This window comes from Thermobia domestica, chromosome 6 (assembly GCF_964235325.1).
Source record: "Thermobia domestica chromosome 6, izTheDome1.hap1.1, whole genome shotgun sequence".
NCBI classification, from domain to species: domain Eukaryota; kingdom Metazoa; phylum Arthropoda; class Insecta; order Zygentoma; family Lepismatidae; genus Thermobia; species Thermobia domestica.
In genome coordinates this window covers 50,140,392-50,157,622 of record NC_137459.1, presented here as the reverse complement: position 1 = coordinate 50,157,622, position 17,231 = coordinate 50,140,392, and the positions used below count along the sequence as shown (strand labels likewise).

Here is a 17,231-nt window from a genome sequence, read left to right as displayed (position 1 = left end):
TAATTACCAGCAGTAACGGTTTTGTGGAGGTTAGGGGAGCGCTCTTTCAGACTGAAGCCTGTTCCCCAAAGTTATGGAACGTCTAAACCAAACGAAATATATATTAGTTATGGCTTTACTCATAAACTTTAAGCTTCCGTCAAATAAAAAACACGAATGTTTAGAAAAACAAAACATTAGTAAGAAAAACCCTTCCCAAAATACTTTTCTAAATCTGACACTTATTCTCAGTATAAAATGATCATCAAGGTTGTATCTGGAAGATTATTGCTAAACATATAAACGAAACGAAATATTAGCTATGCCTGTTACTCATAAACTTCAAGCACTTCCCAAATGGAATTAGAAATTTTAGAAAACAAAACAATCAGAGAAACCCCTCCCAAAGTACTTTTCTAAATCCGCTACTGATTATTTGTATAAATTGGTATTCAAGGTTGTATACGGAAAATTATTGCTAAATCATTGCACAGCTACTGTATAATAGAAATGTGGAAGTACGGTTTTACGGATATATTGAAAAACATAAGTTTAACTTTTGCGTAGAAGCCAGAGTACTACGCTCTTAGAAATGTAACACGGATGACAAACTAAAATGATCTAGAGAAGAAAAAAACGTTGATAACTCAAAAGTTAAAATAAAGTTAAATAGCCAATAAAATTGCCCTCAAATATTACATTCTTCATGTTAGCTTTAATTCGTAAAACATACGCTCGATCCATCTTGATGATGAATTTCAGAGCGAAATATGGCATTTATTTCATGGAATTATTATCTAACTATAGAATATACTATAAGAAAGCTATTTAGATAGAAAAATCATGAATATGAAAAAAAGCCAAAATTTCCAAAATTCTCGTTTTTTTCCAAAAAAGCCGGCTTTTTAAGTAAAAAAAAAACATCAATTCAAAAAAGGCGGCTTTTTTGCATCTCTAATGCATTGTTGGCTAAAGGAGGCGAAAATTAATATAAATAAATGAACATGGAATAATTGTTACAATGAACATGTGAGAGTAATGAGAAAACTTGCAGACACAATGTTGTCCTCATATTCGCATGGTCAAAGATCAAACGAAAGATAACAGGGTATTAAGTTGGAAATGTACGTTTCTTTGTGGGCGAGATAGTTATAATAAAGTGCAACCTATACTTTGAGGATTGATGATCTATACATTCACCTATTTCACCAGATCGTAGCTCGGAACCCGACAACTGCTGCTGAAAACTGAAGAAAAAACTGAACTGACTGCTATAAAATAATTCAGGAACCAAATTAACAGTACTTAAATGAACTGTCATGTTATAAATATTATCTTATATATAATTATAATCATATGCATATAAATTAATAAAAGATCAACAAATACACTAGACAGAGTACAAAATGTTAAGACAAAGCATTACTGATTAACAGTTTCAAATAGTCTTTCAGAGTCAATTTCCATCCTATTAGCTTTTACACAAAATTCTAATTAATGTGCTGCATATGTTAGTTTAGATTACATTATCACCAGGATCGTTAAATCAAGTATTAGAAGTTAATGAAAGGTAAACACTTACAGCTCTCTATCATCATAGCACAATGTTGGGTGTCGTGAGGATAAGTTTGAAAGTTCATCGAACAGGACAGAAGCAAATTTAGCCTAAAACAGAAGAAAACCACATAATGATTATAAACTGACCCACTGTTCTGTGAAAGTTAAATATACAATAAAACAAACAGATTTGGCAATATTTATACATTAAAAAAAATAAATAACTTAGTTAAAAGTGAATCACTGAAAAAAAAATATTTTGCCGTTACTCGTAATTTGACGGAAATTAAGCCGCTTCAAAGATTCTAAGTTAAACTTCTTTTATCGTAATAAGTGTTCTCCTCATTGCGACGAACTAACCCAATTTTATTTTCTCAGACCTCCCTTTTCTTACCGCAATCCTTAAAAAATGCTGCATATTTTCAAGTAATATCCTAATTATAATATTTTCACCTTGCTTTAACTATCGCTAGTGCCGCTATCCTCATACAACTACGGTTGTGTAGTTGATAAGAAATCTACCTGCCAACTGACCGATCCGGTTTTGCTCTCAGTGGGGTGAGAACTTTTGCTCGTTCTATCCTCGTTCTAAGGCAGCTGTAATATTCTTTAAAATAGCAACATGAGGAAATAAAGGATTCGAAGCGTGGTGCTTAGAGTTGCCAATTTAGCCACTTTGTGGCTAGATCTGGCCATTTTGAGAACCTGGCTAGCAACAAATTTTCAAAAACCTACTAGTAGCTTTTCTAGTCACATGTCTTATTTTTAGCCATTTCTAGCCATTTTCTGAGTTTAGCCCCTTTTTGATATATTGAGTGTATCATTGGACAATTTTCTGACGTTTGATTCATTTCCTAAGTGGTAGCATCCTAAACCTCACCGCTAGATGCTCTAAAAAATAGTATTGACGATCATATTGACCTCCACCCATATCTTGGTTACACAGTAGAGAATGAGCTCAAAACCTGTAAGTTACAAGTAGACATTGAGAAAAATATTCGGGAAAGACATGTAAGTTTTAGTAAAAAAAAAAATGTTGAAGAAACTCAGAATAGAGTTCCTGATAATATAGACATCCTTCAGAAAATGTCGCTTTTCAGTGTCAATAAGGATTTGAAATAGTTGAAAGTTTTTTACTGCTTTCACTTTGCGATTTGATGATAATATGTATTGATAAATTTGAAAATCAATGGCGAACATACATTTCATGAAATGGGTAAGTAAACCTTCGACTGAAGAAATTTACAAGAAGTAAATCAGTACATAGATGATGGAGAACAGAGTTTATTTTCATAATTAGTTTCGATGGATTATTTTTTTTAATACTAACGCTTCCACATTCAAATGCGAAAATTGAAGCGTGTATTCAATCAGGTTAATGTACTAAAAAATTGAGTCACGAACAGGTTGAATCAAAAATCAGTCTTAGGAGTGAGATTTATGTTGCGCCGTATGTAAAAGTTTTTTTTTTTTTTTTTTTTTTTTCTATACAGGAATTTCAGCCACAGTTTTGCAAGTAGCTGAAACAAAAGTAGCCCGGTACAAACAACTGGGTCAAAAGAAGCTTCGGCTCAACCAAAGAAGAAAAAGATGGTGATGACGTTTATTTCTGCTAGGGGAGTTCTGCCTTTCTTTTATATTATTATAGGGACCGAATTTATTTAGCTTTCTATTAACTCACAAGATTTTTGTTTATCCTTGGCCATTTCTGACCATTTTTAGCAGTTGATTTTAGCCACTTTTTTTCTCGTTGAGTGTTGGCAACATTAGTGGTGCTGATTGTGTTATTTCCACGAGTGTCAAAGTCAAGGAAGTGTGGAGCAGTTTCTTCCACACACAACTCTGGAGTCTTCATAGCATATCTTACAATCGGAGTGGCTCAACGTCTTTTCACACTTCTTCTAAACAATGTTATCAACCAGTACAGAAAGTCTTGTAGAACAGTTGTATCCGTTCTTCTGTACACTGTGGTAATATTAATACACTCACAAGATTACTGTAGCATGCAAAAAAAAAAAAAAAAAAAAAAGTATTCTTGAAGTAATGAATTTAAATAGCATTTTACAAATACACATGTAGGACGGGAGAGATTTAAAAAGATTATTTTCAGAGTAATTTGGGGACATTTCAGTTCAGAAGAATACAATCTCTCACAAAGAGCGAAATACGAAATAATATATATATATTTTTTTTTTTCGTTTATTCTTCTCTTGGAAATCAGTTGAAATAATATTATCTGAATTTATGTAGCACTCCTTAACGCTACTCCAAGATCTTGCACAAATACGATTAAGCTATTCTTGGACTACAACTTTTCAAACTTTGTGGCAGTAACAGATCTAAACGACATAGATACTGTTTGATTACTTGCAAGCTTAAAATCTGCCCAACTATTTCACTGATTAATCTTGAAATATTGCGACAGAAAATGAGTTCTCTTTGTGAAATATCTACTTTCATTAGGAAGTTATCCACAGTCGCCGGGAAATAGGGATCAGGTGCGTAACTGTTTTGCAGAGTAAATTGGCCATTAGTACACTGTTCGGAAAACCAAGGGCTGAAGTCGAGTAAACAAAGAGACTAACCGCCAATATTAGCCATCAGTTATACACAAAAAAGAACATTCAATATAAAAACACTTAAAATTTGATTGCCATACCGGTTACAAAATGGTTTAAAGCAATAAATGTCAATATATAGATTTCTCTGAATTGAGCGAAATGATGTTGGTTAATATAAAATATTATGCCCCGGTTACAAAATGGTTTAAAGCAATAAATGTCAATATATAGATTTCTCTGAATTGAGCGAAATGATGTTGGTTAATATAAAATATTATGCCCACTATTAGAGAAAAATAAAAGCAACGTATAACATGAAATGAAATCTTTCAATTTTATTTCCCATGGTTATGCTGGCTATTCTAAAGGAGACGGTGATGATGAGAAATGAATGAATTGGTGGAATAAAGAAAGTGGGAGGAAACCGGAAAACACCCGATAAAACCCATGCACACGGTGTTTGTCCACCACAAAGCTCACTTGGCCCGAGCCGAGATCGAACCAAGGACACCACGCACCAGAGATAAACGCTCTACCACTTAAAAAAAAATAACTGAACGTGCCTCATTAACTTGCTTATATACTTGTTACTAGCTTCTACTTAATTTTACACTCTTTTTCTTGTTTAACTTGCTTTACCGGTAATCTAGAACGACAGGGACACGAACACAGAAACATCGAGGATAGTTAAAATGCCAAAGGCTATCCTACCGGCAATTCGAACCCAGAACCTCGTACACCAAAGGCACACGCGCTAGCCAGTGCGGCTCCCCGAAAACAACATAAACCATGCTGTACGATAACTACGCCCCCTATCAGAATGAAACTCGCCTCAAGTATGCTCTGATCAAGCATTTAATTGCGACACAATGAAGATGTCAATGTAGATACGAGTTATTAAATAGAAAAATATAGATGAAAATTACGTACAACGCTTAAACCCTACTTTTGTTGCTTCATTGTACTATTTTATAGAGGGGACGCCGTAGTTTAATGGTTAGGAGCATTGGACTCACATCCGCGTGGTCCCGGGTTCGATTCCCAATTTTCGGCATCCAACCAGCGTCATGCGGCAAACTGGGGGGTCACGTCAATATAAGACGTTACGCTCACTAGGTCTAGAAAGCTTCTAATAAGCCTGTTAGAGACAACGTGACGCAGCACGATGACCGCATGTTCGTTGCTTGGCTAGACGTAATTCAGTTGTCGCTAAGAGACGGAGTTAGAGCAGCTGCGACCCACAACGAGCTGTTACGCCAAGAGGCTGTTATACTATTGTGTAATGATAGAATAGACCAACAAATTACAGTAGGCTGAAAAAAAAAATACTTGAGCGTAAGTTCTGATGCGTAGTTTTCTTGTTTTTTTGTTTTTTTTTGTATTTTTTTGAGAAAATCGAGAAAAGAACAATTTTATGGTGCTAAAATAATGTTTCATTACCAAAACTAACTGAAAGTCTTTTTTTTTTTTATTTTTCTGAAACATATTTCATATTTTTCACCTAGGTGGTAGAGCAGCAATATGCTGAACCCCGCCCGCTTGAATAAAGCCTTTTTCAATTCAATTCAATATTTATTTATGACATAATGTAAAACGACTTTTTTTTTTTTTTTTAGTTTGACATCCCATGGTTATGACCCTTAGGCTAAAGGTAACGGATGATGGACGAGACAGAATGATTGTGAAATTAAATTGTTTTGGTATCTCATTAGGAATCGAACCTGGCACGAAGTCCAGCAAGTGCACAGGTACTAGCCACTAGACCAGCAGGGAGTATGCATTGTTATATATATATATACAGTGGCGGATCCAGAATATGATCAAGGGAGGGGCTAAACCATAATTTGCCGTTTTATCCAGTGTAAAGCAGAATTGAAGCCCATTTTATCCAGTGTAAACCTGAGCGTCAAGGGGGGCTATAGCCCCATAGCCCCCCCTTGGATCCGCCCTTATATATATATATATATATATATATATATATATATATATATATATATATATATATATATATATATATATATATATATATCGGGTGAGTCTGTAACTTCTTCCAGTTTGTATAAATGAGAAACAATTGGAAATAAAAGTATGCAACCAAAATTAATATAGAGAAATGCGATAGAGAAATTGATTTCAGTGTGATGTTTGTTCCATAGAGAGACCTATCGAGCGGTACTGGGAAGACATTCGAAAATTTTAAGTGCGGAGATAACATTGAAAATATCATGGAAAAAAGAAACAACTTGTGTATTATTATTATTAATATTATTATTATTACTATTATTATTATTATTCGTGTGAGCACGGTTTACGAAATTGCTATATTTTAAGTGTTACATCCTGCACAGTCAGATGAAATGTCTATTGCTTATAAATTGCAAGCAAATAAGGATAACAAAATAATAATAATAATAATAATAATAATAATAATAATAATAATAATAATAATAATAATAATAATAAACAAAAAGTGAGACAGAGAAATGACGTAGGTGGATTTAATGGACCGTATTCTTTGCCTCATATGGCTCCTATTGATGCGGAACTGAGGATCACTCAAAAATGTTAAATGGGAAGGTATGTCATTCAACATTGACTGAAAATAGCATGAACAAAACATCTTTTATAGAAAAAAAAAATATGTGCATACCGTTAACAAAATTGTCACCATTTAAATGTGAGCTCTTGTACAGTCAGATAAAATGTCAAATGCTTATAATTCATAAAAGGTTGAAGATAAAAAGATAAGTAAGATACGAAAATGCCATAGGACTAACTGAATAAAGCTTTACGTTTTACCACGTTATGCCGCGAGGGGTTACTCGAAATTTTTAAATAGAAAGTTATATAATTTGATATATAACTGAAAAGATGTCAGAAAACGAATTTCGATTTCTATTTCACTTTGCAAAATTCCATTTTTACATTGAAGAACTATGCACGATCGTCTGAATTTTGTTACGACTAGGGCTCGGAAGTTGAAGACCTAAAAATTGCCTAAAAGAGACCTATAAAAAGACCTAAAAATATCTAAAAAAAAAAGACCTAAAAACTTGAAAGAAGAATGTAAAAATAAGACCCAATCTAATTAGAATTACATATTTAATGAATATAATGCTTAGGAAATACAAGCTTCTAGTAGGTTAACACTCCATCTTTCCACAAACTGAAGAACAAACTAAAATAAGAAAACTCTCATCTCAACCCCTCTTTGCTGGAGGATATTGTTACGTCTCCTTATCTGACTTGTGATTGTTGCAGATCTGGTCTTATCAGTCCAATCGTTGAAGAATGTTTTATGTTTTGAATTTTCTTTACTAAAGAAACGATGTTTAAGAGCTGGTGGTGATTCGAATTAATCGCTAGTAAATTTATTGTCGAAAGATGAATTCCAAAAAAAATAAAGACATATCAAAAGCTTTAAAAAAAAGACCAATAAACAAAAAAAAAACGCCGAAAAAGGCGAAAAGGACAAATAAAATCCTCCATTTTCTGGCCTACGATAACTGAAATTGAACATATATTATGTTAAGCCTCGTCTTTGGGCACTCGTAAAAAAGACAATTTTTCCTCAACTTCCGGGCCCTAGTTATGACATATGCTGTGATTTTGCATTCTTTCCCTCTACCATGTAATAGCAACAAAAGTAAATGCACCCGCGACTGCTAAACTCCATTAGGTCGGGTACAGTACATTTTTCTTGTATCGCAAAGCCTGGGTAGATGTGACTCAATTTACACGCAATATTTTAAGCCGGCGACGACAATTGGTAAGTCTGAAAGAGGACTTAGCTATGCAGTTGATGCATGAAAAATATTTCATTTTAAAATGTATCTCTATTGTTTAGAGCGTGTTGTCCAACGGGTGCCACTTATCAAATACATTATAACTTATTGTGTTTGTGTGATGTATTATTTTACTACATAGTACATATGAGAAACAAAAAAAAAGTTTAGAATGCCCAAGAGCTTTGCCAGAATGAACTTCAAAAGAATGGAGAGATGGAGCGGAAAGGATAACTGTGATTCTACCTACGTGCAAAAGTAAATCTTTTTTTATCCACACCTTCTTCTGTTTCACGCAAAAATTCGCAAAATATAACCTTTCTATGGCTTACGGTTCCCGAGATACGGCTCCTTAAATCTCCCGAAATCGGAACTATTTTTTTTTCTTTTCTTTTTTTTTTTTGTTTTTTTTGGGGGGGGGACAATACGTCAGAAACAGTAAGTCACACAGATATGACATTGATGTTAATCAATACCTAAGAGGATGGTAAACATTTTGGTGCCGATATTAACTGATAACCACTGGTTACGGTTCGGTACAAAAATATTCACCAATCTCTTAGGTATTGATCAGCACCAACATAATCTGTCTATAGCTTATGGTTCCCGAGATATGGCTCCTTAAATATCCGGAAATTGGCGATTGTTTGGCGAATATCTCGGGAACGGTAAGAATAAGGCGAAACATTTCATCACTTCTTTGAGATAGTTTTTGATGCTCTATCGAATGGAAAGCTCAAAATTTAACAAGCAGCAAATAACAGACAGACAGACATAGATAATTCAATAACTAACTTGTACGCGCCTTTGGCGTGGGAGACCCGGGTTCGATTCCCGGCGGGAGCTCATGTGGTTCGGATTCCACGTTAATCAGTAGGTCCACGTCTCATATAGCCTCGCTGCTGAAAGGGACGCTAAACTAAAATCAACTCAACTCAATAACTAACTTCTTAAGTTGTTGATCACTCATTTTACATGAGTTAGAAAATGATTGTAATAAAATGAAAATACCAAGTCTGGAACAATTGAAAGAAATAAGTTTGTAAATCTTTGCCTTAATTTGCTGTCATTCCAACATCTTTTCCCTTCTCCACAGGCAAAGATCTTCCTTATTACATTGAATTTGGATTTTAAACTAAAATTAACGAATCTTAAAAAAAAAAAAAAAAAGTACAGTTCTGCGGGCATGTGAATCCCGATCTTCTACTTGAAAATCCAATACCGTAACCACTTCTTACTTACGATAATGAGCACCCTGAGGTTGCAGACAATCTATTATAACTCTTTCATGTTAGACCCCATGAAACACTAATGCTCTACGAAGAGATTGTCATTAGTTGACTTCATTAGTTTTCTTCATTTCATTTGAAAACAAAACCCATTTTTTTTTAAACACAGACGTACTTTACACAAAGCATATTTGAAGTAGCGAGAGAAGTAATCGTGCGGTTTCTGCGATTACTTTCTTAATAATGTGTTCATGTGTTCAAATCCAAGAAGAATCAATTTTTGTTTCTGTTTTTATTGTGTGCTTCTAACAAAACCCAGTGACTAAAGATGTTTATTTCGATAACCCTTTATAAAGCCTTTTATTTTTAAATGTGATTAGGAAACAATACTATACGAATTGCAAATGTAAAATGATATAGCTGGAAACAAAGCATTAGGTGGCTTCACTGTCCAATTATTATCATCTGGAGCGCGAAAGTTCGGGCTTTGGTTTTCCATAAGATTTTATAATGTTCGTTCGTATCCTACGTTGAGTTGTAAGAACACGTCTCGTATAGGCTTGCTGCTGAAACGGATGCTAAACTCTACCTAACTATTATCCTCTTAGCAATTACGAAACTAGAGAGATGTACGGGGCCGGGTGACCCTAATGGCATCTTTCTCCCTCGATGGCACTCCAGAAATGTACAAGACCCATGTTCGATCCCAGCAAGAACTCACATAATTTGGATCCCATATTAAGTCACAGGTCCATGTCTCATATAATCTTGGTGGTGAAAGAGATGCTAAACTCCATATTTACCAACAATTCAACTAAGGAAACACTGTAGCTTTAGAAAAAAGGAACATCGTCTATAACATCACTATGGGAGGTAAATAAGGACAAGAAGTTATAAATAACATGAAGAACTAAAGAGGCCTGGACATGGACCAAAAGGGGAGTACAGGAATCTAAAGAAATTATCGATAGTAATGAACTATAACCAGAATTTATTTAAACTATCTCTGACAGTATGATTTGGTCAATCTTTTATTACATCCGAATTGACAGATATTTGCAATTTCGTATAAAACTAACAATAAACATCCAGAACATTGATCAAGTTGAAGTTAAACGTAATTGAGGGAAGGTTAACTTTCTGTTATGTGCATCAACTCTTGCTGCTGGTGAATAAAATGGATTCTAACATTCTCAGAGATTATGGAAACAGAAATGGATAAGATAAATGGTTGGTAGTTTTGCATTATAATGGGAAGGTTCTGGTTCTAACCTTATGATAGGATATTCTGATAAAATTCTTGTATTAAGGTCAAGCAATAGAAGTGTGGCAAGTAAGCTAATTTTCATCTTGTTCCTGTATTGCATGCAAATCATTTCTACATTTCAAACACATACGTATACGTATACACTAACACCTCTCTCGTTCCTGCATAACAATCAGTTATGCTCAATGATATTCAAGTTCTATGTAAATCCATGTTAATAATGCACTTAAGATTCATAAAAATCAGCAGTACTCTTTTCTTCAATACAGTACCTTTTAGGGTAACCTTGATAAGAATACTCAAATTAAATCTCTAAGATAAAATTGTCCTCTTTGAAAGTTTTTGTTTTCATTTCTAAGTGAAAGGGAAAAGAATTAGTTATTTTCTCACTCACAAAAGGCAAAAATTTAGTCGAACTAACTGTTAGATTTCTATTATTATTGAATAGGATTGGATAAACATCCTACTTCAATCACACATGTAATAAGCATGATAACGACAACCTACGCAAAACTCATCAGGACCAATTGTATTTTTAAAATGAAGGTTTACATAATTAGAGAACATTCAGCATTTTAGAACTAATTAATTATAATTATTTAACGCATTGAACATCTGAACATATATTCCGAAAAAAAATACATGTCCGTCTCTTTATTTTTTTAATTATTTTATTTTATTTTATTTGTGTTATTTTTTTTTGTGATAGGCTGCTTGTCAATCTAGTTTTCATGTTCCGGAAGTTACTAATTAATTAAAAAGGAACGCTTATTGAATGGACTGATTTCACTCTCAGTCATATAATTTCATTCTGGGAAAATTTAATTCCAGCAAATATCACATAATATTTCTATTGTTGAAAAAATGAATAGAGTGATTCACATATGCTGCAATATTATCAGATAGATGTAAATTTCTTTCTCGCATAAAATTTCACGAAAAAAATCTCTGGTCAAAATATTAACTGGGATTGTTTATTATTTTCCTTCCTGATATATATATATGTGTTTGTGTGTGTGTGTGTGTATGAGAGAGAGAGAGAGAGAGAGAGAGAGAGAGAGAGAGAGAGAGAGAGAGAGAGAGAGAGAGAGAGAGATTTAAATATACGATCAAAGATTATGATAATTAACTGAAAAAATATATATAGTTAAATCTATAATGTTATAATTTTTACAGCTTACTTAATTATTTGCTGATGTTGGTTCAATATTGCTTAGGATTCTTTTTACTTTTATTTTTATTTTATTTTTAGACTGAGGCTTTAACTAGTTTTGGGTATCAATATGTAATCAAAGTTAGCAGAGACCTTCCACAAACTGACGTACACACTTACAGTATGTCGGGATACACATGTCTGGACTGACATACACGAATGTCTGGATGCATAATACATACAATTGCAGAATTTCTACTATTAGACGTTAATATGAGATTGTTATCTTACACTGATACATCTGAAACTTTGTAGTACTAGACGTTAGCATTAATTTAATTTTGGTTTGCCTTGTCCTAGATGGATTCTACTGCAGAGACTTTGTAGCCGATTGAACAGGTTTGCCTAACTTCAATCCAAGGTGACACAGTACTCTATTGGGTACTTCTATGTTCACAGGCGTCCCATCACAACCAAGCACAAGAACGCTGTCGAAATTCCCGGGCATCTTAGCTGTGACAGTTGTAAATAGTTTCAGAAATGTCTTGATTAGATCCAGAGTTAACTGTAACTGGACCCATGTAGCTCGAATGAGGTTCCTTCACAAGAGTATAATGTTCTTCAATCATTGTCCTCTGGTAGTACTTCTCGTCATGCTTTTATCTTGGGAGTGTTTTGTCAAGTCAGCCGTCAAAGTAAAGACTTAATATAGAGGCACAATCATTTTTCAAACTTTTTTCCTTTTAAGGGTTTTCATAGTTCGAGATCTTTTCCTAGCGATTTTCCTCTTGCCAATCACAAGTAATGTATTTGATGTTCCGATTAGATCTACGTTTTGCAAAACATTGTGACTATTGTAGCGATTCTATGAATCTTTGACTTTAGTATTGCGGCATTTGTAAGTTTGATTCGAATTTGGGACGAGAGCGATGTTAAAGCAAAATCCTAATACCTGCATCTTTCAAAGATTTAGCGGGAGTGTAATCGCCAATGGCTAGGTCCTCTTCCATTCTGTTTGCGTCATCTTCCTTGGAGGGTGTTGAATTTGTTGACGTGAATTGCAGATAAGCCACCAAACGAGCAGGGCAGGGCATTACTTTAAGAACTACGAAGATTACGAAGTAAATCACTTAACTTTCTCTTGTAACGTATTAAGTTTCTTGGTTTCTTGCAAATCGACCGAACCGGTACACGTAAATAGCTTGATTATTTGATCGGCAAGAAATAATTGTCTCTTTGATTCCTCCGGACACGTGCAATCCTTAAAAGTGGGACACTTGCAAGCTTATACATCAATACAAATCGGGGATCTTCTTTAAAGTTCTCAACCTTTGCTTTGGTTACTGCGCTTTTCTCAGTTCTTTTATACGCCGCCTTGATGTAGATATTTCTTGTGATATGAGTTAATTGCATCCATCATTCGTTTTGCTGAAGCAATCGGAATTGAGGCTTCACAATACATCTTCTACAGGTGTATACGTATTTTTGGCTTGATTAGGGAAAACAGAGGATCCTTGTTACCAGTGCTAGCAGATCAAATACGCCAACTTTCTTAAAGCGCCATTTTATTACATCCTCACATGTTGGAAGCATTCGAATGAAATCTTTTGTTTGTTCAAAAATTACACTGTCCAAAGCACCTTGCTTAGAGCACTTTGTAAATTTTGTCATTATTAATATTAAACACTGTTATTATTTAAAGTTCTATTTTGTATTACACACTGAATACATTTAAGACAAAAACGGTCCAAGCACTAACCATTCAATTAGACATACTAACCGCGAGCGCCAGTATAAATTTGTAAAGAATACAATAAAAATTCTATTTATCGTGCCTATATAGTCGAAATCCTGATAAAACAATAATTCATCAGAACTAGTAGTTTCAAACCTGGGGTATATGTACTGTGAGCAAGGTGGGGGCAAGCCATGACAGAAATAACATGATAAATTAAAAACAAAATCACAACTTGTAATCAGCAATTACACTTTTGCTTTAGTGAACTTCGAAATATTATATATTTGACATTTTGTCTTTCCTATTCCCATTTAAGGTTTATACTTTATTAAAAGATAAATCATTACGCAAATTATATATATATATATATATATATATATATATATATATATATATATATATATATATATATATATATATATATATATATATATATATATTACAAAATTATCGAAAATGAGTACAAAATACTAGATAAGTGTATAAGATGAAGTTCCAAAATTTATCAAGTAAGGCCAGAGGAAAAACTCGTGTGATGGTTGACAGTGCTTTTCCATCAGAAGTTTCTTGATATTCGGTGATAAGTTCGTGTTGCTAGCTTGGATTTTGAGATTGAGAATTTTTAATATTTTAAAAAAAAAGTTAGCAAGAAATGAAAAAGAAAATACAAATGCTATCAGTAAAAGAAGTATAAAGGTCATCTTTTCCTACACTTGGAGAAATTTATTCCACATATGACTTAAGCTCGTACAGTCTACTCAATATATTACCTTTCGACTATCAACGAACATCGGTAAGTTTTATGTTCAGCACGGAGATCGTCACACAAAGCCACAAAAGAGATAAGTATTCACAGCACTTGATTTTACAAAATTCACAACTTTAATAGCCAATGATAATACCTGCTTCAGGTTCTCTGGTGAAGTTTCTGCAGTTAGATTTGCCTGTAAATTAAGTAGTACGAACCAATAATTGTAGGATTTTTAGCCAGCTTTGTAAATCCAGACCGAGAACTTAACGTTGCTTGAGCTCCATTAGTATTCCTAAAACTCTGTCCCAAGATAATTCATTTTCAACAAAACAATTAATGATAGCAGAAAAAAAAATCATAAACTTTGGATGATGTCTCCAAAGTTGTTGAAAATAGCGTTTCTTCTAATAACCTCTTTTAATTAACGAACAGATAGTACACTATTGACTGGTAAAACTAAGACATGTCCGTGGAATCATTACACTGCTGAGCAAAAAGAGGAATTATTTTAAAACCTTACCTTTTAAATCCTAGTCCATTTCATTAATTCTACATTTTACAGTATTATCTGAAACCGATATGTTGTCAGTTTTTTTTCTGATTTTCTGTACAATTTTGTTTGCCTTACGTAAGTAAGTTTTGATAACAGTCACCAATAGTATGAGTATTTTTAACTTTGGCTATTAGAAGAGAAAGTTCATATGATGCTTTCTCTACCTTCTCATTTTGCTCATGAAGGATTCCAGAGGAATCCAACTTCATCCATTTCAACGAGTTTCCTTTCACAATAAAAAAAAAAAAAATCTTTACATTTCTCTTTGAGGGCTGGATGTACTGTTGGCAAATGTCGTTCCAATCGGAAAGGGAGGGCAGCATCATTGCTGAGGAAAGCATGACACACAACACACTGTGGTAGTTAAATACCAGATGCAATCTTCGCTGTACAATTTTCTCTTTGGGGCTGGAAGCTGCAATTTTACTTCACACACACACTGACACAAACGATAAATTACAAAGTCAATACAACACCACAAAATAAACTTCTCAGATCAGAACACCGGCCTGGAAAATTAGTGAAGCGAATGAAAGCTTGTAAATAGTTTCAATGCTGCAGATGTAGACACTTTCCATTATGTTTATTATTCAGAAACACAATAGCGACACTGTTGAAACAAGAAAGAAAGAGCCTGTTATCAATCGATCACTAATCAGATGCAAACTAAGTAATGTAGGCGCTTCGTATAATTGTTAATAACAGTACCGAATATGAATACTAAATGCTGCTTTGCAGTCTTTCAACATTATCCACAACTGATTGTTAACAATTTCATCAGTTTTTTTTTTTTTTTAATTGCCAAAAGCGTTGTCAATGAGTTCGGAAGTAGTAAATAAAGCAATATTTAAACTATTCATAATTGATTTATAAGGAGTCAAGAATATATACTAAATAACTATAAGATTTATCCTATAGTTATTTAACTTACAAATATTACAAATGTTGTTACAAAGAGGCATTAAATCAAATATCGTAGAGATGCAAAATAACTATTGAGTAAGAACTGTAGTTACATAAAGATCAAATTTGGTAATAATAATAATAATAATAATAATAATAATAATAATAATAATAATAATAATAATAATAATAATAATAATAATAAAATAAAGTCAATGGTATGCAGAAGTTTTCCAGAGACAAATATACACTTGTGTGAATAGGATATTATTATTCATATTAAGATTTGAGAATTCAAAGCTGTATCTAAAAGCGCAGATGATGTCAGGGAAGAACAACGTATGGCAAACGAACAAAAAGGACGAGGGATGGAAACATAAAGTATGCAAGGTTTATGAAAGGAGGCGGCAGGTAAACAAGGTGGGGAACCACTAATCAAGACTATAATGGTTATTAACTATCCTCGATAAATCTAGCAGTGGCAAGTGAAATGGCTCAAGTTAAAAAAAAAAGAAACTCGTAGACGAGAACTACGTAGCGTGCTCTTATCGTAAACGAAACCAGTAAAAATTGAAGCTGAAAATTGTTTACAGTTATTATTATTATTATTATTATTATTATTATTATCATTATCATTATCATTATTATTATTATTATTATTATTATTATTATTATTATTATTATTATTATTATTATTATTATTATTATTATTATTATTATTATTAGCCCAATCTTTAGAACAGCTATAAAGAACACCAAGAAAGTTCTGTAGCTTTTTCACCCACCACCTTCAAACATCGATATGATACCTAAGACGCACCTGGAAGGTCTTAAATAGTCCCCATCATCATAGACGACATTCTGACAACGTTCTGGAAGGCCATCGCTCTAGAACTTGGTGGCCGTGAAGCGAAGAAGGTATCAAATGAAGTTGCCACCTCTACTAAGGATATGAACTGGCGTCCTCTAAGGTGATTGTCCAAGGAATTGACATGTGAAAAACGGACGGCGCAATGTTCAAAGAGTACGGCGGATGCAAAAGTGATTCCCATCCAAGGCGTAGAATGGTGTCCCGGGTCGTACTAGCCGCGTGGGGCTTAGCGTTGTTCTGTAACAGGAGGACCCCTTTGAGATTCAGAAGTGCCACGATGCCGCGAGCAGTCCACAAAACACACAGAAGGACCTTCTTCTGGTGTAGTTTTGGTTTCGGCAGTTTTGGAACCGGTTCATGGGATGCTAGCTAATGACGACTGCGCCGTGGAAATTCATACAGAACCCACTTTTCATCACATGTCAATACCCTGTCCAGAAATGGCTCCTTCCTCAGACGAGACAGCAAAGAAACAGAAATGTCTGCTCGTGTTACCTTATGGCCCGGAGTCAAGTCATGTGCGGCTCATCGATCCAACTGTTGTGCTTGTCAAGTTGATATGGGTGCTGCCGAATGGTTTCTTCACTCACACTGAGTTGTAGTCCTGTTTCTTCACATGTCTGGCCACTGTTCGCCTCAATTACTACCTGAAGATCTCCATTTTGTACATATGTTGGTCTTCCGCCACGTGGTGCATCTTCGAGTGTTTCGTCTCCGTCCTTAAACTTGTTAAACAACCCAGCACTGTCCGCGTAGTCACGACACCCTTACCAAAGGCCTGATATATCTTCCACCCTGCTGCAGTGGCATTTTATCCCAGGTTGAATTCTTAGAGCATACACGCCTTTATGACGCTCTGTGGAGGTCTCATGTTCACTCTGTCC

The 17,231-nt window shown here is 34.2% G+C and overlaps 1 protein-coding gene across 1 annotated transcript in view; it reads right to left on the bottom strand.

Moving 5' to 3' along the window:
- LOC145687178 (glycine receptor subunit alpha-2-like) overlaps window positions 1-17,231 on the bottom strand; it is a 536,410-nt gene that overhangs the window by 30,184 nt on the left and 488,995 nt on the right. The window contains exon 6 of the mRNA XM_081760642.1: window positions 1,562-1,644. Coding sequence (XP_081616768.1) covers window positions 1,562-1,644 — 83 coding nt within the window. The remainder of the gene's footprint in view (window positions 1-1,561; window positions 1,645-17,231) is intronic.